The 22,680-nt window shown below is 38.5% G+C and overlaps 1 protein-coding gene across 8 annotated transcripts in view; it reads left to right on the top strand.

Annotated features, from left to right (window-relative positions):
* Positions 1–22,680, top strand: part of FAM172A (family with sequence similarity 172 member A) — a 298,225-nt gene that overhangs the window by 197,533 nt on the left and 78,012 nt on the right. For all 8 annotated transcript variants that reach the window (XM_033084694.1, XM_033084695.1, XM_033084699.1 and 5 more), the window contains exon 9: positions 21,042–21,158. In XM_033084694.1, the coding sequence (XP_032940585.1) occupies positions 21,042–21,158 (117 nt within the window). The remainder of the gene's footprint in view (positions 1–21,041; positions 21,159–22,680) is intronic.

Raw genomic sequence — 22,680 nt, 5'->3', positions numbered from 1 at the left:
GAAAAAGAAAGACTTTAATTATAAACATGATTGTTTATAATTAAATAAAATGAAGAAAAGAAATCTAATCTCTTACTTCAGGGAGAAATAGTCTCTGGGAAAAAATGTATCCATAGCATGCATTGTGCTGTTAAACGAAATGGATGCTTTGGAAAAACATGACGAAGATATATGTAGTTACTTCCAGACTTTCAGGTACCCTCCCTGGATGTTGCAGAGTGAGCTTAGTGTGTCAAAGTAAGTGTTTTGAATGAGTTTTAATAATTGGTTGATTGCTGGGCATCAGGAATGCAAGCAAATCCTTCTACTCAATCTGAGTAAAACAGGACAGCATAATGTAAAAACTGATATTTTAAAGTTTTCCTATTTTCCACAACAAAAATTGACAATTTTCTGATGCTGGGCTAATAAAGAATGAAATTTCAGAGTCTGTAGTTATTTCAGTAAGTCTGCGGGTTTGGGTTGATTTGGTTTTGGTTATGGTTTTGGGGTTTTTTTATTTTTAGTTTGTAAAATTGTGATCTTCAGAGACAGGAAAAATTACAGAGGATGTTTGAAGTGTCATTTCTCTCCCGTACAACTGAGACATTTTCATTTTACAAGCACATTACTGAAGACGTAATTCTGCTTAAGAAGTAGTTCTGTGCTGTTTTGCTAGAGAGACATTTTCAGCGTCCAGTTAGTGTTAATGTGACAGATACCATGTACCAGTTAAGAATGTTTTCTGCTGCTTCATTCCTACCTACATGAATGATACGTGTTATCTCCCCTCCATTTAAAACCTCTTGATGATCTGTCAGACTTTTATCACTCGTGAGAGATACTCTAAGTGCATTTTATAAAAGTCACTGAAACATCTTTATGCTCTTTTTTTTTTTTGAGTTGAAATGAGATGTTTAAACAACAAAGACTTGATCGAGAGTTCCTCGACACTTGTAATCTGGTGCAGCCATCAGAGGAGGGAATTGATAGAGCCTTCCTGTCTCACTCCAGAAATGCTAATTTTCTTCATGTTCTTATTTTGAGAAGAGGCTGTTTTAAGCATGATACAGGCTGCTTACTACTAGATTTAGAGAGGTCACAGTTTTAGCCCGACTAATTGCTGTAACAAGTGTTGGTGTTCCTAACAATAGTGTGTGACAAAGGCAAAACAATTAGAATAATCGTGCTCTACAGACTCTCCTGTTACTTCCTAACACCTTTTTTTTCCAGGAAATAGTCCTCAGAGCAATTGTCTTATTTAAGTAGAGGTTAAATCCTTTTTTTGACTGGGCAAAGCCAATTTTCATTGAATTGCATAGAAAATAGCGCTGTTTTATTATTGGCCTTGCTTTGAATTGCACTTCTTTTATATGTACTCAGTACCTTCTTATATTTTGCGGTACTCTTCTAAATAAAATCTAAGTAAAGTTTTAACTGTAATTGTGAAGCAAGTGCTACAGAAAAAAAAAGAAATTTGAAATTTCAATGTCACTATATTTGGTAGATTTGCATGATTGTGGAGAGGGATAGCAAGTCTATAGTTTGTAACTGCACGAAATTAAATTTAGTTATATAATGCGCATTCCTCGGGGTATCTTACTTTGAATTTGAAAATTCTTTCTAACTTCTGCTTCTCTTTCATAGAGACTAAGAACTTTTTGGAGCTTAAACAAATATTTCAGAATCAGGTAGCTCAGGAGACACATCCTGTAGGGAAAAGCGTCTGCCTGCATTCAGTAAGCCGAATGCATACACGTCACAGTGTGTTGTTCTGTCATCTCTCTGCACACATCTCATACAGCTCCACACATGTTGTACATGGTACTGGTATAAAATTCATAATAAGTTTTAGCAGAGTAATCTTCTACAGCATCAAAGACCTATTGATGCTAGTAATACAAAAGGTGTGTTTCAGTTCTTCCCTGCTTCTCCCTGACCTCTCACATATCGACACACTCCCCTTCAATTACTCATCTTCCACCCAGATGTATCCCAAGGGAAACTTCTCCAGCCTGTCAGCAGCAAACACTTGGTGCCTGCCCCCACAGAGCCACCTGCATCCGTCCCTTTCCTCACTTATCTGCAAAGCCAGTGCACCCCAGCCACCTGCTACGAACAGCAGAAGTGCCAAGGTCCCAAAAAAGCCTCCATTTTGATTGTAACCCTCCTTGCAGTGCAAAGATAATGAGGAGATGTCAGTCTTCAGGTTCCTCTTTTCTTTTGCTGGTGTCATTCATGGCACACAGATGCCTGTGTGGGGCTGCGCCTTGTGCATGTGCTCCCTGTCCTCAAGCAAGCCGTGCATGGCTTGAGCTCTGAGTGAATAACAACTGCTTTCTTCTGCAAAATTAACTTCTACTGGCCGGCCTAAAGTGTAACCTCCTATCATATTTTCTGCAGTAGGTTGGCATCCTCCGGCACGAGGGATGGAGCGTACTATGGCAGGCAACTTTGTCTTTTCCTTCTGTTCCTTAAAATAGCTGTTAGCATCTTTGTGTGTGGCAGGGAAATAATAAAAATTTTCTTAACATCTGTAATATCCAATTGTGCTTTTGCCTTCTGCCTCCCAAACTATTCTCTGCTGAGGTGAGTCAGGCTGGGGTTTGGGATGGGCTCACCAGGTGGTAGCACCACCTCCTACAAAAATATTTATTGATAAAAGCCATAGATTCAGCATCGACTGTAAAATGCAGTTAAATTATTTTAGTTACTATTGCTAACTTTTCAGAATGCTAGATTACTGCTAAAATCTTCCAAGCAAAACCTTCCAAATTTTGATATTAAGCCAAAATGTCTATATTGTATTTAGAGATTTTAATTAATCTTGCACAATAGCATTTTATTGGCAATTGTGCCCTAATGGTCTTTTAAGGTATCTAAAGATGTACGCACTGTTGTTGTGAACCCTGTGTTTCCAAGCATTTGTCTCCTGAGCTAATACATATTTTCTACCTTCAAATTAAGCAGGAATCAATTTATAATGTGTATTGTAATCTTTTCGTAAAAACCTAATTATGTATGCTGCTTTCAAAAATGTAAGGATTTGAATAAATGTCTATTAATGCTTTAGGTGGGAAAACAGTACAAACATCTTGTGATCTGAATATATTTATAAATAGTCACTTGCACTTTTTTATGCAAATTAAATTGATTAACTGTCAGGCTCCAATTTTTAATTTTTTTTATACTATTATTTGACAACTCCTCTTTTTATATGTTTGAGGCTTTTTCCATGTGTCCATAACTGGTGCTGTCCTGTATTATTCTTTTATATCTTTTATCTTTGTTTCCTTATTTTATTGCCTATACTTTATGGATGATGAGAATACTAATGAACATATGACGCATACCGTCATTCACAAGATGAGCAGATAGCTTTCTCTCTTTGTCAAATGTTTATGCAGTAAAATGAAAAATTAAACAAACCTAGCATTGACTCCATTGTAATTTCAGCTTAAATAAAACACCTACTGAGGTTTTGTAGAATTTTCCTATTAAAGAGAAATTTTCGAGTGTGCTGGGAAACTATTTTTATATCCAAAGAGTAAGTTTGAGGTAATTTGCTAGAAGGCATGGAAGTTATCTTACAAAATAGTTGATACTGGACCATAGAAAAGTCTAAATAGTTTTAACCTTCAATGAACAAAAAAAAAAACCGTAAGATGTCAAAACACTAGTTACAGGTTTAATTATTTTTTCTGATGGATTCAAAACCTTATGGCTCTCTTCTGGCCACTCCAATTTAGCCATTCTGCCCGTGGTGCCTGTGTTGTGTATTCAGCAGTTCCTGTTACAGGAGTGATTCTGCCGAGCTTTTTGACACTTATTTTCATGCGTGGCCTATTACTCTACACTGAAATTTCTTTTTTTGTTCTGAGCTGCCTGCTATATTAAAGATGCCATGAGCATGTCAGGCTCTGTGCGCGTAGGTGTGTGCACGCATACGTGTGGATATACATGAGCACAGGACGACACGTAAGTGCGCTGGTGGATGCGCCGGTGGCTCCGTGCAGAAGTGCGGGCCCTCGCAGCAGCAGCGCCCGTGTGCGCGGTGCTGCAGCCGCTCCAGCCGCACCGGCGGGCGCAGGCAGGGCGATGCTCCCTCTCTCGCAGGCAGTCCCCGCGATGCTGCGGGAAGGTGGGGTGGGTCTCGGCAGTCGGTGACACTAGAGGGCACTGCTTGTCCTCGATTGCAGCTTCCTTCTGGGACAACGAGCAGAATTAGGCTGAATTCCGTAATCTTACTTTAATTAACAATTGAATTCTTATTAAGTAAGGCTAGGCTGTTTAATTCATTGTTGTTTTTGCTTTTAGCCTTGTGTTAATATCATGGAAGGAGTCATCAGCACTTGCAAATAAATGCAGAATCAATTGTCCCATACAGTAACAATTTTATAAAAAAAAACCAACTTGAAATGTTGTTCTTGGCAAAGCCAGAAGGCTGAGTTTGCCCAGTGATGGGGTTTAGATCCCTTATCAGCTGTGCTTCCAGCCAGCGTGATCCACAGTGTTAGAAATGTGTTAGGAAGAGTCTTGATGAGTTAAGGTGATGTATTTTAGCAAAGGTCAAGAGAAAGATAAGCAGAGGGCGAGAATAGGAAATTTAAAGGGTCCATCTTTGGTTTGTGTAAAACATGTATCATTTACTTTACCCTTGGAAGAATGTTTCTCAGTTAGAAAGCACTAAATCATCTGAATTACTGCTCCAAGTTCAAATATTTCTTCCATTTATGGGTTCATTTATCTTGGATGAAAATTATGAAAGAACTGGAATAATCAGATTAATCAGACTAGTAAAATCACTCATCATTTCAGAAGCATCAGAAAATTAATACAAAATTTAGATGTCATAACGATAACAACAAACTGAATGACACCAAGCACGGATGTTAGCAGCTTGCCGTTGTCCTCTGCAATTGGCAGAGCATTGTAAAGAATGCTGTGTGCTGGCCAAGTTGGGAAATTTTCTCTCCAATGAAATTCCAATACTGAAGTTCAAGACGTTAAGTCCTGTGGTTTGAAGTGTTGCTCATTGCTAAGGGATCAGGGATCAGGCCCTACATAAAATCTTTTTTTTTACTTTTTCTCCCTGGTGTTTAACCTGAATGTTTCTTTCTAGTTAAGTGTTGTTGACTTTGAGTGAATGTGTAAATTTTCTCACACCAAGTATTAATAAATGTGTGGAATTAACAGTTGGATTGCCTGATCACTGGAAATGACTTGTTAGTCAAGATGATGGCTGTTTGGTGTAACTAAAGCTTTTACCACATAAAAGTTCTAGATTTAATACATTTGAAACACGATGATTATCTTTAAAAGTATGTCATTTTTAAATAAACTTCTAAAGTACTGTTTTAGCCGGAGCTCATCACCATTAAAAAGCAAGCCAATATAATAATAGCTCTTGTTTTGTGCAGAATGAATTATAAGTATTGTGTTTTAGTCCCACATAATTACTTGAAATGTTAAGGTGATTTTGAGCCACTCTAGTTCTGAGCAATCTCTTTGTAAACAGTGAGATGAATATGTGCATTTCTGAAAAATCCTCCTGGTAGTAACTGCACAATTTGAGAGGATAGTGTAGCATATTTGTTATAAATATATAGGTTTCCAAATTATTACTGTAGGGTCATGTAGTAGTCTTGGACAGTCTGGTTGCCCAACTGATGTTTAGTTATAGATCCATCATTTAAGAAGAACAAGCATCACCTAGTTTTGCTTTATCAGTTTATAAGCAAAAGGAAGTAAAAAATATGTTTAATCAACAAGAGAGCAACTCTTTTTGCATTCACAAAATGGCAATTTGAAATCTTATTTTGTGTGTACTAATAGTCTGTAAGTAGTTAGATGCCAGAACTGCTATAATAGGATTTTCCCAGTCCTAGAAGGATTTTGCTTGTGGCTATCAAAAGTTAATTTCGGATCCTGATACACTTGCATTAATTTTTGAGACATTAACTGAGTGTAGTACAGTGAAGAAAAATATGAACACCACACCACTGTGGTGTAGTTAATTGTTTATTGCCTCCAAGCAAAGACGCGTTGGTAATTTGCAGGCCACAGTGTCTGAAAAAAAAAAAAACAGGTCTCATAGATTTCTTCTGGAGGGTCTTGAGAAAGGAACTGAGGAAGAAAAGGAGAAATAATAGCTTCACCATATCCTAAAAGTGATACAAACGGGTCTTGGCGTACTTGGAAGATTCTGTTTGTTCATTAAAATACTGTTTGACAATCAAACTACAGAATGTACCAAACCTTCCTGCTTTTGAGTGAGAAAGCACATCTTTGTGGTTGAATGATTTATGTATGAGAAACAAATTATTTAGATCCTTATGTGCACCATACTTCAGTAATATATTTATATTCTGTTGAGTATTTGCTGACAAAAGGAGTATGTTATCTCTTCCTTTGCTAGTAAGGGATCTGTTGACTCCACAGCTACGTAGAAACCTCTCATCAGCACCTATTTTAATCAGCAAGAACTTTGGTATAAATCATTATCAAAAAAAGCATTGTGCTATGCTTTTATACCAATACATTTATTTTGAAATTAATAAGGAAAAATAATACAGAGCTTGTGCTTGAGACGGGCTAATAAGCATGCCCATGAGACTTTCCTTTTCAAACACTAAATGAAAGCTTTTACATTGGTAACAGGCTACAAAAGTTGCTTAGGTAATAAGACTCCTTTTCTCTTACCAGTAAAAAAGAAAAGGGGAGGGAAGGGAAGGGATGGCTCAAGGGATTGGTAATCAGATTACAAAGTCTTTCACTTCTAGGTCACTGGTTCAAATCTGCCCCCTGTTTAGTAGTGACCAAAAGCTGTTCCCATCTGATGGCTTTTCACTAGCCTTTGTGCAATTCATGAATGATCTATATCCAAAGTCTGGTGAAAATCACTCCTAGCCATTGCTTTGGGAGTCTCAACTCAAACAGTTTAAGTAAGAATAAATGATCTGCTCATGCATTGAAGGTTTTTGTGGGTTTATTTTTCAGAATAATTTTAATAAGTTAGCAGAACAGTGCAGCTGAATTTACACTGTAAGAGCTGCTGTGGGCTGCAGCTGCCACCATCACTTCCCACTAGTATTGCTTTGTAAAAAGTTTTTATCAGCTTACTTAAGGATTAGACTGATGCGTCTTAATTTGAGCCACATGAGCCAATCTATTTTCATATTAGACTAGAATAGATAAAACCATAACTGAAAAAGAAGGAGAATTAAAAGAAAATTACTACATTTGTCCAACTTAAACAGTTACTGTGGTAAAATTGATTTTGACAGATAAGAGTGTGAAAACATTTTTATTGATGGTTTTAGTGTTGCAGTAATGCTGTGGAAGCTATGAGACTGCAAATTCTCTTGCTGTATGTGGCTTAGACCACTGTGGTGTGCTCAGATAAATGTTGGAATAAATTGAAAATAGGAATCTTGAAACAGATAAATTGAAAACAAGGGAAGACAGAAAACTTACCATTACTACCAGTACTTGAAAAGAAATCCTTGTGGATGTATATTTTCTAGTGTTGCCCCTTACTGGTACTTACTTTCTGGTAGTTGAATAATGACTTATGTCAGCATTTTGAAGTGCTGTTTTCCTTAAGGTAGGGGAAAGCTAGAGGACAGTTGCTAAAAAGGGAATTAAATTTCTGGTTCATTAATATATGAACCTGAAGTGAGGATTCTCTGCTAGATGTACATTTCTGTGGAAATCGCTGTGACAGTTTAGAGGTGTGTTTACGTCTGTAGGGATGCACACAACCCATTATAAAAGTATGACTTTTTCCTTAAAAGCCAGACAAAGTATTTCTTTTGAGATAACAGGTATACTAGATACATGCTGCAGCAGCTTTTTCCAGTAGAGTTTTTTGCACAGAACAAGGTATTTTATCAAACCTAAATGATATTTCATCAGTATAAGTCTCACTAAATCAAATTAATAGCATCAGCCACCTCCCTCATTACACACATAAACTTCAGAGTTTACTCTTAACACCTCAACCTGGAAAAATAAAATACGTGTGCATGCTGAACAGAGCTTGATGGGTACCAGCATGTGGAATGCACATTTAGCACAGGGCCAGCACAGGTCTTTGCTCTCCTGAGAACACATCCTCAGATGTTGGGAGTGGTGTGCCTAACATGCTTACAACTTCACATTGAAAACCTAAGCCAGAAGAGTACTGATCTGTGTACCACAAAATCTCTGTACCACAGCACATGTTCATACCCATGTTTTGCAGGAATGGCTCAGGTGAAATTTACTGACACTATTTTCACAATCGGCTTTCAACAGCCGAGCTAGCTGGCTACTGATGCAGTGTCATGCCCTCTGGAAACTGCAGCAATTGCAGGAAAAGAAAATCCCAGACAATGTATTTATGATCCAAACCACAACATTCTCTTCTATCAGATGGTATCAGATGTCTCAGACATCTGTGGACTTGGAATAACTGGTATGGTATCCCACCAGAAAGCACACGACTATCCCAACTGCTGCAGGAGCAGCGTGTCTCCATGTCCTTGCACCATGGTATTTTGTGGACTGCTCACAGTCTTGGGCTCAAACTTATCTGTATCTCTGATCCCGTTTGCCAGAAGGGAGGAGGAGGAGTGGGATATAAGTTTAGTGGTACAAGAGGTGTGGGCAAAAAAACCTGCCAGCTTCACAGGACTGTTTGGTCCAGGAGCACAGGTTTGTAAACCAAAGCCATTCATTTCAGAAGTTCACACAAAGGCAGAGGAGGGGGAAGGAAAATAATCTGAAAACACTGGCAGCACACCTTTGTTCCCTTTCCATAGGGAAGGCTGGCCTTGTTCTGGTGGTTAGGTCAAGGTATGTTAGAATGGACCCATGATTGTTCAGCGGAGTAAGGTTTGCCTATATTTCAAGGTGGTTGTGAGTTTAATCATTACGTTATAAAATAGTTTAGTTAAACTTAGAAAACCTCCCAGCAAAGCATTTTTCCTAGTGTAGTGATGCTTCTTGTAAAGAAAAGAACCCTTGTAAGCCATAAGTTCATGCCTATGTTTTGAATGGAATGTGGCACTGTACGTGTTTCTAATATTAAGAACTGATGCCCTCCATTGGTACAACCCCTCCAAAAGCATGCAGAAGCTTTCAAGTTGCTGTCTCTGATGAATGACTTGTTTCTTTAAGTACTGGAGATGTGAGTGTGGTGTCATCTGTCTAAGAGGACAGACGTAGATATTGAAGCTCCCAGAGATGGAAGCTGTGAACTGTATATGGTGTCATGGTCCAGTAACATGCTGACTTTTGACCAATTGTGTGATAAGCCATATTGCTCATCAGACCCCACTCTGCCTGCATAAGCTAAGATGGTGGTGGTGCTGGTAGTGAAATAAAGAAATGCAAACTTACCCTGGTGTGTTTCTTCACTGAGGAGGACTTTGGAGGAAAAGGAGCAGAAATAAGGCTGGCAGTTGCTTTTTGGCTTATGAGCCTTATGAGATCAGAGGGTCATGGAGTATCTTGCTAGTGATGTGTAATGGTTTGGAAATAAACACTAGGGGTGGCTCCAGCTACCTTTTGATCTAACTAAATGGCTACTTTATATATTCTATTTAACTTACTTTAAAATTAGGCAAAGAGCATACAGGGATACCTCTCAGTGTGCTAGATGCTTAAACTTCCAACTGTGTTTTCAAAAGGAAAATGGTTCTCTTTCAAGGAGGTTATAATTTGGTAGATGTATAATAAAAAGCGGACATTAAATGCTGTGGGAAAGAGGGACTGACTTTCTACCTTATCCCGTGATTTTAACATTTTAAAATTTTATTGATTATAGCCTGAATATGTAGATTTCACTAAATATATTTTGTTTTCCATTCTATCTCTGGAATCTTTTTTTTGAAGTTGAAAATTATGAGTCCTTAGCTTACAAGGATGGGTAAGTAATTAAAGCCACAACAAACCTTTTTCAGAGTACACTGTCTAGAAACTGTAGAGTGTGTCTAGAAAGCTCAGCAGACATTTTACTTTAGTGCAGGGGTGGCTGATCTTCAGGTTCTGTGGTGTTCTGATGAGTTCTCGTGGTCACAGAACAAAGGCTACCATTTCTTCAGGTCATACCTGGTGGACCAGACATTCACTATTGCAGCTCTGCCTGCAGGCTACTCTTTGAGCATCGAGAGGGGAATATTGCCCAGTGCTCGCCAAGCCATCTCAGCTTACCCACTGGTGTAGCTTGGTTTCTGGAGCCAGCCAGTGTGGCCTGGCTGACACCTTCAGGAAAGTCTGAGTCTGGCAGCCTAAGTGCAATCACCAGGGGCAGAGTCCAATACAAAATTTTCAGGAAGACTTTTCCACTTCCTAACAACCTTGAACGTAAACATCCATCATTCTTAAGAACCCAGTCCTTCTTTGAGGCCTGTGAAAACCTGAAGAGGTTAGGTTATTTCACCAAAGAAAGTGTGTGATAAATTAGTACCTTCCTACACGTGCAGCTGGGAATATTTGGTGCTTTTTTGCAGCATCCATTGTCCTCATACTTAGGTACAGCACTCATGATAAGAAGTGGTACTTGTTTTTCTTATGTTGACTCACCTTTACCTAGCATCACTTTTCTGAGTGATGTCATCAGTACTGGACGGTGATTTGTGGTGTTTAATGAACAGGCTTTTTCTGGGGACAATGCAGAGCATAGTACACATTGGTCTCTTGGAGGATTCCTCAGAAGTAAATAATGTGGGCAATCTGATGACCAGGTTGATTCAAGATCACTGAGTAGGCCAGAAGAGGAACCCAGAAATCCTTCATGGCAGTAAGACAGCATCCAAGACACCCACTGTGTTTCTATGTCCAGGGATGCTGAGGTGGAAGTCGTATGTTGCTGCAGTGCTGTGGCTCTCCAGATGTAATGAAGAGCAGGTTCATGTCCCACGTCTTTGAAGGGTAGAGAGTCTGAACTTCCTTTGCCAGTAAAGCAGTGCCTGATGGCTTCTGGTATAGGACATGGACCAGATATTTAATTTATGAGTCTATTCTGTACTCTAAATTGGAAGATCTTTTTCTGAATAATTTCTTTTGTTGTTTTTTATGTTCTGTAAAACTGTATTTTATATAGGTATACGACCTTTGCTTCACAAAACCCTACAGAATTTGAAATCTCTTCAAGGAGACTTATTAGCCTTGCTGCTATTTTACCATCTCATGAGTGGCTGAGAAACCTTGTTGGATATCTGATGGCACGTCCAATGTATGAGGACTGATTTTTTAAAAATCCATTCTTTTTCCTGCTTTACTGTTTTTTCAGACTTTGAAGATGTCAGTCATATATTGGGGTTGAAACTAGGTGTTGTCAAAGGTCTCTTCCAACCCAAACCATTCTATGATTCTATGATATTGTGATCTGCTTTGTGTAATTCGGGTTTCTACCACACATGCACGTAAGTTTTTGGTGAAGGATTATGCAAATGGCAGCAGCAGTTTAGTGGGAAAGAGAAGGGAAGCTGCTGCTGTTCTCTAATCACAAGGAGAGTTACCTCCAGAAGTTTGTGTGACCTCAGAAATTCCAGTTTACATATCTTCTTGCTTCAGAGACCTTGACTGTGGAGGAACTTTTCCATTCTGAAGTTACTCAGAGGTTATAGGAGTCGAAGCTGAGGCTTCAAAGGATAGGAAGAGTGAATGTTGTCTTATCCTCTGGCTGAAAAGGAAATCCAGCTATGTTTAAATAACAAGGAGGTCAGACGTCATGTTCACCTGTGAGGTACTGAGCTTAACATTCAGTTTTTCTCATTTTCTGTTTGTTTTTTATGTTTTTAACGCCCAGTTTTCTAATAAAAGTTAATACATAGGTTGATATGTTTGTGTGCAATTTCCTAAATAAATGACCAGTCCTTTCCTAGACACAGCCAACATCTAGAAATATGTTGAGGATTTGCCCTTCTCGATGTTAAACCACTACAGTTCTCTTTCTTTTTCTAGGAATGAAATTAGATACGAGGAACCCAATTATTTCCTTGAAAAATGCACCACCATGAGATTTGCATAAAACTGTAGTGATAGTTTGCCATGTACCATTCAAACTGAGGCAATGAAGAAGTAATGCCATTTTACCCTGTTGTCCAACAAGACTGAGAATAAACAACTAGTTTTATTCATCCATTTTATATGCATACTGGCCTTTTAGATAGAGCAGAGTTGTTCCACTGTGATTTTGAAGATGTTGAGCTCAAACAAGTACCTTAGAAAGAACTTCTTTCCTATGTACATAGGTTTTGTTTCTCTCCAGTCCGGCTGCCTGATTGATCTGAAATCGGCCAAAGTAACTATCACTGGGACATTGACCAGACTTAAAGCCTTGTGGCTGAAAACAGTGGCAGTTTGGAGCTGGACTGGGGAGCAGTCACATCCCTCAGATGGGTGGACCAGATGGCTGAAGTTGTTAGCAATATCAACAGTCCAGCTTCTATCTGCTGCCAGCCTTCAGTGGAGCCCATGCAAGCTATGAGCTACTGCAGAGAGTCCAACATGTGGCAACTGAAGTACAGTAATTTCACGACCATAAGGCACACCAGACTATAAGGCGCACCCCCCAGGAGTTGGAAAATTTCACAACTTTGTGGATCATATAAGGCGTACCAGACTATAAGGCACTATAAGGCTTTCCCACGGCGGTGGCGCTTCTCGCCACTTCTCACCGCTTTCCCGCTGTGGCGGCGCTTCTCGCTGCTTCTTGCCGCTTTCCCGCAGTGGCGGCGCTTCTCGCCACTTCTCGCCACTAACCCGTGGTCGGTGACTGCGCCACTTGTCACCACTTCCCTGCAGTCGGCGGCAGCGACGCCGCTTCTCACCGCTTCCCTGTGGTTGGTGGCTGCCCCGCTTCCCCCCTCTTCTCCCCAGCCGGTGGCCACGCCACATCCCCCCACCCAGCAGCCATGCCGCGTCCCAGCATCCCCCAGCCTGGCAACCGCGGCTCCCGCCGTTCCCGACTTGGCTCGCAGCTCGCACTTCCAAGTTTGCAAATTTCGCAACTTTGTACATTATATAAGGCGCACCGGACTATAAGGTGCACTTCTGGGTTCAGACCAAAATTTTAGTCGAAAGGGTGCGCCTTATAGTCGTGAAATTACTATAGTCATCATAACTCAGTCGTCTGCATCTCAAGTCCCTGCTCCTCCCTGAGACTGAAAAGTCCTCAAGGACTTCTCTCATGTAAGCTCCCTGATAGGAGCTTCCTATAACTTCTGTCAATAGCAACAAAACTGGTGTGGTTTGAAAATTTACTATGGTTTGCTCACTGATAGGTCTAAGGCAGTGCTTGACACCATGCTTTGATGGAGCACCTCTGAGAAAATGTCAGGTGGGCTACACTGTTGGGTATCAGCTGGGCACAGCTGCTCCTAAGTGCTTCAACGGCCTCTAATGGCTGCAAGATCAGGCTGAAAATCTGGTACCCAACCTACATTTATACGAGGAGATGTTCAAAATGATAGCCTGTGGTTTGACCATGCCCAGAGCTGACTAGGACCGTGAAAGTCATTGTGAAAGCTGAGCCCAGGATAGCAAGTCTGGGGTAAAAGGCTGAGGACACTCCCAATTTCAAGCAGAGACGTCTCTCTTTCATAGCTTGTGGAGACCTTGACTTTTCTTGATTTTTTTTTTTGTTTTATTTTACTTTATTATTTTATTTCCAACTAGGCATGACACTCAAATAGCTGTCCATTGCTACAGAAATCCAGATAAACCAGGAGAAAACAAAGCTATGATTTTTAAGGTTTTACTGACAAAGAGTGGAAAAATCCTTCATCATCACAGCCAACATAACTTTGTTAACAAAATCTCCAGTGCAGGTTTTGCATAGCTATACCAGTGGAGGACTGATCTTGCAGGCTGAGTTTATGTCAGCTGGAGAACGGATGCAGCCTCCTGCATCCCTATTAAAAAGATGCTGCTTACACAGACACATGGTAAAGCCAGAGCGGCACAGGATGTGCTTCGCTGGAGGTTTGGTGTGATCACAGGTTCACACCATCTTGCACTACCCAAATCCAAATTAACTGTGAGTATGAAATGAAATAGTTTAGTGAACTGTGTGGTTTTGCAAGTTACGATTTTCTTGGGGCTCGTGTATTTGCAGTGCACATATGCAAACTGTCTTTAAACAACCTAGCTTGAGTAGCAGATGCTTCTCAGCGTTAATTGTGTCGAATACTGCGCATGGTAGTTTTGGACACTTTGTGGCAATTTGAGCTTGTGGAGCTCCACTTTCATAAGACTGGACTGGTTTTTATATCATGTATTATAGGCAATACAGCAACTAGCTGCTGCTATCAGCAACATAGGAATATTAGCACTTATGTTGATCAGGCTTCAGCCGTCAGAAGGGAGTCCCAACTGGCTGACTCCAAGTAGACTCGTGCTCCAAACCTTCTTTTCTGATCACCCCAGCAGTTCTTGCAGCAGTGCAAAGGGAAGTATCTCAGCAACCTTCATTGCTGAAATGTCTTGAGGTCCAGTAAAAAATGGATTCGTTTTTGTTTGCATTAGATGAATTTCTAATGTGAAGGAGCTTCACCAAACCCTTTTGTCTAATGTACACTTTTCACCTGGTAGGAATTTATCTGCAGAATGCCCACATTTCATTCTCCAGAGAGTGAAGGATGTCCCTGCCACCATCTAGTTTTGGTTTGGTCTGCTGTGGGCAAGATGTAGCAGATCAATTAAAAGGTTTTTATTCCTGTGGTGCCACACCAGTTTATGTTATATGATGGGCTTTCTGTTGAGTTGCTGTGCTTCATTCATGCTAAACAAATTGTTGTTAGGTTTGTAGTTGAGGTGAGCCAGCGTTCCTACCCTTAAGCCCTGCCACACCTAAACCACTTGTCTTTGAGGAAAAAAAAATTTTTAAAAATTGGTGTTTCCCTCATTTACAAAAATCTTGTAAGCTCCCTGTTATGACACACTAGGGTCAAGAGAACAGGAGAATCTCATTATTAAGTTTAAAGTTTTAATTAGGCTGAAGCCAGAAGCTTTCTACAAGAGAACCATGAGTTTTGTTTGCACTGTTCAAAAATACACCAGCAGAAATCTGGGTACAGGTTTTTTTTAGTTGGGGTTTTTTACTGAGCTATGTATAAGGGAGATGATTTTTTAAGTCTTGGCCTATTTTTGATTTAAATATTTTTCTACTCATGATTGATTTAATGAACTTAACAGCTCCAATGTAAGTTGATAATTTTCAGTAGAAGTTCTGTGAGAGAAATTGGTTTACATTGTGAACTTTGACAAATACAAGTCTCTAGAAGCTTTAAAACAATCTGTTTCATTATGTTCATGCATTATTACTACTACTACCATGTGATTTATTGCTGTAGAAAAATATCACAGTTGTAGATATAACATCCAGTGGATCTTTGAACCAAATATCAGCAAGTACTATGGTCATTATCTGATTGTATATTTGAAGGTATTTTCTTTTGCTGTTTAAAAACTGACGTGTATCAGGGGCTTTGTCTACCACAAGCAGGGATGTTATCACATCTGCAAATTCATTTAGGGAAGATGATTGTTGTTGCTAATTGAAAATGACAACTGGTGGAACTTTGGATTGTTTGTTATTTTTTCTTTGTTCTGTTTGAGCATAGTAGCCCAGCAATTCTAATTTCTAATGATTCATAGTTTATGAAGGTTTGAGGATCTGATCTCATTTTAAGATGTGCAGAAAACTGGGAGTATTTCAGAAATTCAGGAATTCTATTCAGGAAGCAGTGAAAGGTCTTAGGAATGCCAAACCAACAAACTTACACTACAGAATACAGAATTACATACTTCCTGCTGAAGAGGATTTTTCATAACTGAGGAGAGACTCAAGTGCTGCCAGGCAGACAGACTAGTTAATTGGTTTGTATGAGACTGAGTGAAATGATGGTTGAAAGGGATGTTGGTTGGCTGTAGATCAGTAACAAGAAAGTCACAAGGAGAGCATATGAAGTTACAAAAAAAAAAAATCCACATGCCTTTCCAAAAGGAAGTAAAAATTACTCTCTTGCACACTATTCTGTCATGTGATTTCTTCTCTCTTTCCATCTACCATTGCTTTTATTAATATTTCAGCATCCAACTGCTGCTGTTTTGATCCACTAGAATTTCTACTGCAAATTAATTCCACATGTGGAAACCATTGAGGACTTTGGACAGGGGCTTCCAGTTGTTTCCCCTGGAAAGAATTCTGCTTACAGGTGCCAGAATGTCTTAAGTGTCTCAAACCAATCTGATGCAGTTGGATGCTATGGAGTATAATTACATCAAATTTATATTGCTTCAAGTCAAATGCTTGTTGTTGATGTGCCCATTGAAGTCCAGCGCATACCATGTAAACACCATACCACAACTGAAATTGCTATGGAACACAAAGAAAGTAGCTGAAAAGGTTACTTCAAAACTTCAAGAGAAATTAAAATATGGGTGTATTTTTAATTCATTTTTAATCTATTTTTCCTCATTCCTAATTACAAACAACTCAGAAGAGTAAATATTCCCTGAACATGACATGATGGTTTTTAATTATAAGAACCTGCAAAAATAAAAGCCTGTAAAAAAATGTTTTCATTTACTCTAACTTTTCTCAGAAGTTTTAATTTTTTGCTTGTTTTAAATGTTGGAATAGGTATGATGAGTATGGGATGAATGTGTCTAGGATTTACTCCCACAGGCCATTTACCTGAAGTCTAATTGGTACTTCCATGGATTTTCATGTTGGCAAGATCAGACCTTTGAGCCCTCTTTTAACACACTGATGCTTTCATTTGGCAGGAGTATTATTCTGTAAAATATATACCAAAGGCATATTTTGCCATCAATCCTCACTATATATGCATACTAAACATACTGCGTATGTATTGTATGTGTGAAACTGTGTTTTATTTCCACACACTACAGATAATACAGGTATCAACCTTTTGACATAATGTTATGATAACTGTGTAATGTCAACTTACAGATTAGCAGTAGAATACTTACTAAGTTGAGCAACAAATGAGTAATTATTATGTATGAACTTAAGGAATGCATTTTTTAGGAGTTTTTAAGTTCTTGCTTATGTAACTGTTAGATTTGAATACTTCTGCAACTAGACAATTGACATTTTCCCTTCCAAAGTGAAGGAACAAATTTTCAGCCACTGGGATAAAGAGGACTTTCAAAAGGATGCTTGAATGCTTTCTGATTTGTTGTAAGGAAAACTGGTCTACAACTTGTCATTCTAAGGGAATCAAATATATAGTGTTGATATATGGCTAATAAGTTAAAAAATCAAACTTTACTATGACTACGAAGAAGGAACACAAGAAAAAAAGAAAAAATATGGAAATGCTTGTAGAGAGAAAAAGGGAAATTCTAGAGGACTGGAATCATGAGTGATGCAGTAATACATAAGAGCCTATTTACATAATACAGAAATGCCAGTTTACCTATTCCTGGTTGTAAATAAATTATTGGAAGAAAGAGTGTAAGGGGAGAGTGACCCATCAAGTGATGAAGTTCACAGAGATGTTCTCCTGCAAAATCTAGTCAGCTAAGAATAATTTAAGATATTTTAATGGGTGTTGAGAGGAAATTATGTAATTCCTAGGCTGTGAAAACTTTCTGCATGTGAAATTTACTGATGTAAAAAGATTATAAGATATAAATGAACTTTAGACAAAAATCTTAGGCCTTTGCTTCAGTAAAAAAAAATTTCTGAATTCTACATCTTAGTATTTTTAGTAGACTGTGGCATATTAAATATCTTCGGTTTTATTATGTCCACCTCAAAAGACTATACAGGCTGGATAGAATAAAGCAAGTCCTGGGAAATGTAAATCATGCATCCCATAGTATCCCTCCCTCGGGATCTATAACAAATTTCAAGTTATATCAGATATGAATGGTAGCTGAATGCTACATTATTGTTTAAGGTCAGTCTCTTTTGCCTTTACAATTTTGTTCTACTCATTTAATTTTTAAAATTTATCTTAATTCAAAACTGGTTTTAAAAAAGAGTAGTATATTCTAACTGTGAGCTATCAATCCATTGAATCTGACATATTTACTGAGTATTGAAGCATCTGTGCCCAAAAGCACCTGGAGTTATCTTCTTGCAGGATAAATTATCATTCCTGATAAAAGGATCTGCTGCTTGAGCTTAACCTGAATCTGTTCTCCTTGATTATTATTATCAATGAATGTCCCATTGTAGCAGGAGACTGGAGCTGCTCTGATAGAAGCAAAAGTGTCCTCGGTTTGACATGACAATGACATGTTGTGACATTTCTGTGTCATTGAAACATGGACATGTTAGAGTTCTTATATAAGTGAAGGTTACACCCTTGATCCTTTCCCAACTTGATGTATTGTTTTTGTCTGTTTCTTTCCAAGTTGGCTCAGAAAGGTATGGATGCCTACCAAAACTTTTTACTTCTGGGCTGGATGTTAAAAAATCTGTAAGTGAAGCTCAGTTAATCCCTTTGATCCCTTTTTGCTGCTGCATCCATGAGACCTTATCTGAACCCTAGCACTGTGGCTGAGTTATCAAAAACATCACATGGCCAGCCTCAGTCACTTGCTGATTTTTGTGAAGAGAATATGATTCTGCAGGCATCCACAAGGCTGAATGGCAAGCTCCAGGAACATGTTGGGTATTGCATATTATTTTCTATATATCATATATGACATGAAAAGCAAAGACTCTCCTATATGAAGAAAGAGTAGAAAGACATGGTGATCAATGGCTGCCAGTTCTTACATGTACATAGGGAAATTGAGAATAGCAAACCTGAGCTAGGTCTGGAAAAGAAAAAGGGATCTGCACTTTTTTATTTTCTTGTAATTTGAAGAAAAAAGTGGTGTTCTAAGATGACTGGGTGGCTAGTTTTCAAAACAGAAACATGGGACACAGGAGCTTGAAAAAATACTGCTTTTCCAAAGCAAAGCATGTTTTTTATCTTTGCTAGTCATTAGAAGTGTTTCTGAATACTACAACTTCATGGAGGAGGTCATGCTGGAATACTGAACTGGTGTTGATGTTAAACTCCACCCAGCATGTAAAAACTCTGAGTAATAAGTAGGTATGTGGGCTTCAAGAACAGTGACATTTTTGCACCTTTTCCTGTTTAATCACTGTGTTTTGTGGAAGACCCTGCAGCCAAATGAGTGCTAGAATGCAGAGCACTGTGTCTGGGGTTACAATACAGGATGTGATAAAAGGTATGTATTCTATCACCATCTGTTGAGGGTAGAGACGGTGATCCTTATCGCCATGGGAGATGTTCTGCTAATGGGCCATCCATTGAAGCCAGATGGGGCATTGTTCTTTATCTTTTCACAACCCATCCTTCCTCCAGTGAGTCATTTTCTGCTAATGGCCCATTGAGTCCCACTGTGTAACTGATAAAATTACTTCATCCCATTGGAAGTTGCTCCAGCCAGGGGGAAGGGCCCAACGTTTCTTACCAAGATAAAACAGAGGTTTTGGGGACACTAAGGTAGCCCTTTCTCCACTGGATTCCAGAGGGAAGCTAGATTTCTCCACATCACCACTGGAGCTCCGGAAGGAAACTGCACCTTCTACAGGAAACTGCTTCAACTGAATCACATCTGTCTCTACAAAAGGACTACAGCCACCATTTAATGGGACTGCTATCAACACCCTGCCTGATGGGGTGTCAGGTTGTACTCTGGCTTTGCCAGGGCTTGAGGTCTGTTTCTTTGTAGTATTGTATTTCTATTTTAATTTCTCTAGTAAAGAACTGTTATTCCTAATTCCCATATTTTTGCCTGAGAGCTACTTGATTTCAAAGTTATAATAATTTGGAGGGGGTGGTTTTTACATTTTCCATTTCAAAGAGAGGCTCCTGCTTTTCTTAGCAGACACCTGTCCTCCAAACTAGGACACACTGGAACAGGAATATTAGTACATAAGGTGTGATGAAAACACTTACTCAGATACAAGTTAGGTATGTTTGGCTGACAGGTCTTGGTTTTAGATACTGTCCCTTTCAAAAGACTTTTTTTCTGGTAGGTTTTTGGAGTCATTCTTATGACAAGCACATGGAGCATTGAGTTCAGAGGTGCAGCATGTGTGCTGATAAGCAGTTACCTAGAGCACGAAGAGAGAATACCTTATTTTAGAAATGTGGTATGTGTTACATCTATACAAAGGGAAGCTCAAAAAAATTAACTTTATTGCAGCATACACAGTATTAATGACACCAGGTGTGAAATACTGATTTTATAAGTATAATTTATTATGCTTTCTTTGATTCACTGTTACAAATTAGGATCACTCATGTCAGGAGATTAAAACCTTTTTGTCTCTCTTTGATATCAAACTATTCTTTCCCAGTACCTTTTATCTTGCATAGCAGTGCTGAGTTTCACAGCGTCTTTGTCAGTTTGTGTTATTTGCAGTAATGAGTTAATTTGTTTTAGAACTGATATTATTTAGTCTGACTCATTTGCAACAACAGAGGGTCTGTAATATCCAAAAAACAGTTGAGAGGCTTTGGTGTTAGCTGAGTAGGCATATGAATAAGAGAGAAGAGAGAAGAATTTTGGGACCATGGTGAGTGTGCAAGATAGCTAAATTGTATAGAAAAAGAAAAAACTTATACAAGGCAAAGTGAGATTATACATCAGAGAAACTACAGCAATCTACTGAAAATTAGTAGATGATAGTCATGAGAGCCTTACAGTGAACCACAGGTACCAGTTTCCCTGAAGAACTGAAATATGAACTTGGAGAAGCCTGTAAAAGGTGTCCTCAGGGAATCTTCATTTTTTCACTATGATACCTTTAATCCTAGAATTGTCAAGCCACATGGAAAGTAATAGTAATGAATAGTTCAGTCAGTTAAAAGTTAGTATTATTTTTTTAATCAAAAATCTTAAGTGTTTCTGTTTCTCTGGACCTGTTAGGAATTGTATAAACTTTAAAACAAGTGAAGTCAAGTATTGAATCTGTATTGCTGTTTCTTTTTAAATTTAGGATCATTATCTCTGATTAAGCAGACTCTATTCAGTAAAATGAATTAATTTAAATACAATATTTTTAACAGATGATTCAACGAGAGGCAGCAGTAAAGAATAGGGTAACTGCTGTGGCGTTGACAGACTCAGTTCACAATGTGTGGCATCAGGAAGTTGGGAAAACCATTCGAGAGTGGATGCGAGAGGTAAGGCCTTTTTTTTAAAAAGAATTTGGGTATATGCATATGTATATGGCTGAATGAACATGTCTGGGTATGAAAGACAGCATAATACAGAGCAGTGAAAGTCATGTATTCATACTGGCCACTAAAATAACCAAGATTAATGCCATTTCTGAACTGCTAAGTTAACAGTCAAAATACTAAGCACCAAGTCCAGTGTTTCTGCCTCATGTGCAGCAAAATAGAGGCATAGCAAGGAAGCTCATGCAGTGCCTGATATCTGGAGCAAAGTCCTGGGTGCACCCTGTGCTGCTGATTTGATCTGGTAGTGGTGGAAAATCCTCTTTAAGCTCTTCATGACTCAGTTTGATGATTTGCCCTTCTGGCAAAATATCCTTTCTCTCAGCAGCTTTTTATATGTAATTACTCCTGTAGCACTCAGAAGCTGTTATACTTAGGTATGGGGTTGCTGACGTTCTAAAAATCATCTTTTTAGAGTAAGACCAACTAAACTACTGTTTATGAGTCTCATCCTCACCAGATCAGACTCATCTCTGTTTTCTGCATTTCCATGGCAGGACACTAAAACAAAAGTTGCACCGAGTGAATTTCAACTAGTCATATCCTAAACTTTATTTTATGCTTGACTTTTTCTCATGGGTTTAGTGAAAGTTTGTGTATACAGTGCCTATTCCTGACTTAACCTAAAAGTTTTATAGGCCACACCTGATGGAAATAGGGGATCACCTGGGATGCAGCCTGAGAGCTCTACTTAAGTGTTAAAAATATAAAGAATGGTAACCCGTACAGGCTCTGTCAGAGAAATCCCCATTTTCTTTATGGGAAATAAAAACCTTAAAATATGTGTTATGAAGTAAAACTGAAATTTTAAATCCTGTAAAACTCCATTTTTCTTTAAGCATTTAGTCTGAATAAAAAAGTGCATTATCTTTAATTTCATTTGCAGAAAGTAGATGTTAAAGAATAAGTTAAATGATTAATGGCCTAAAAAGTGGATGGAGTGTCATAACTTACATTAGTATTAAAAATCTCCTATAAGAAAGAAGAATTTTACATATGTGAAGGGTGGCTGAGTGGTATTAAGACTAACATATTACCTGGATATCTCTTACTTTAATCAGTTTTAAGGCTAGTGGTAAAATGAATAATAATTAAAATATACACCTAATCGCTGCCTGTCTGTAGGGCTAATTGCTGTCATTGAAAGAATGAATTGTTAAAGTAATTCTTCACTGGAGCTATCTCTCCTGTATTACTGGTGGCCTATTTTTAGTACCTATAGATGTCATGAATTTTGAATTTATTAGGAGCTGTGATGAATGATAAAACAAATCAGCCATTTACATATCTTGACACTACTTTCGAGAATACTTATTTCTTAGAGGCAAGTGTCACATTGTATATAAAAGCTAGTTAATTGTGTGCTAATCTTCTGTATTATCTCCAGCTCTCTGATGTAGTGTTCTATCAGTAGTTAATATTAATTTTACTTATTTCAAATGATTGTAATACTTCATAAAAATTT

The sequence above is a fragment of the Catharus ustulatus genome, chromosome Z (genome assembly GCF_009819885.2).
Source record: "Catharus ustulatus isolate bCatUst1 chromosome Z, bCatUst1.pri.v2, whole genome shotgun sequence".
Lineage (NCBI taxonomy): Eukaryota > Metazoa > Chordata > Aves > Passeriformes > Turdidae > Catharus > Catharus ustulatus.
The sequence above is the reverse complement of the archived record's forward strand: the minus strand, read 5'-3'. Positions and strand labels throughout refer to the sequence as shown.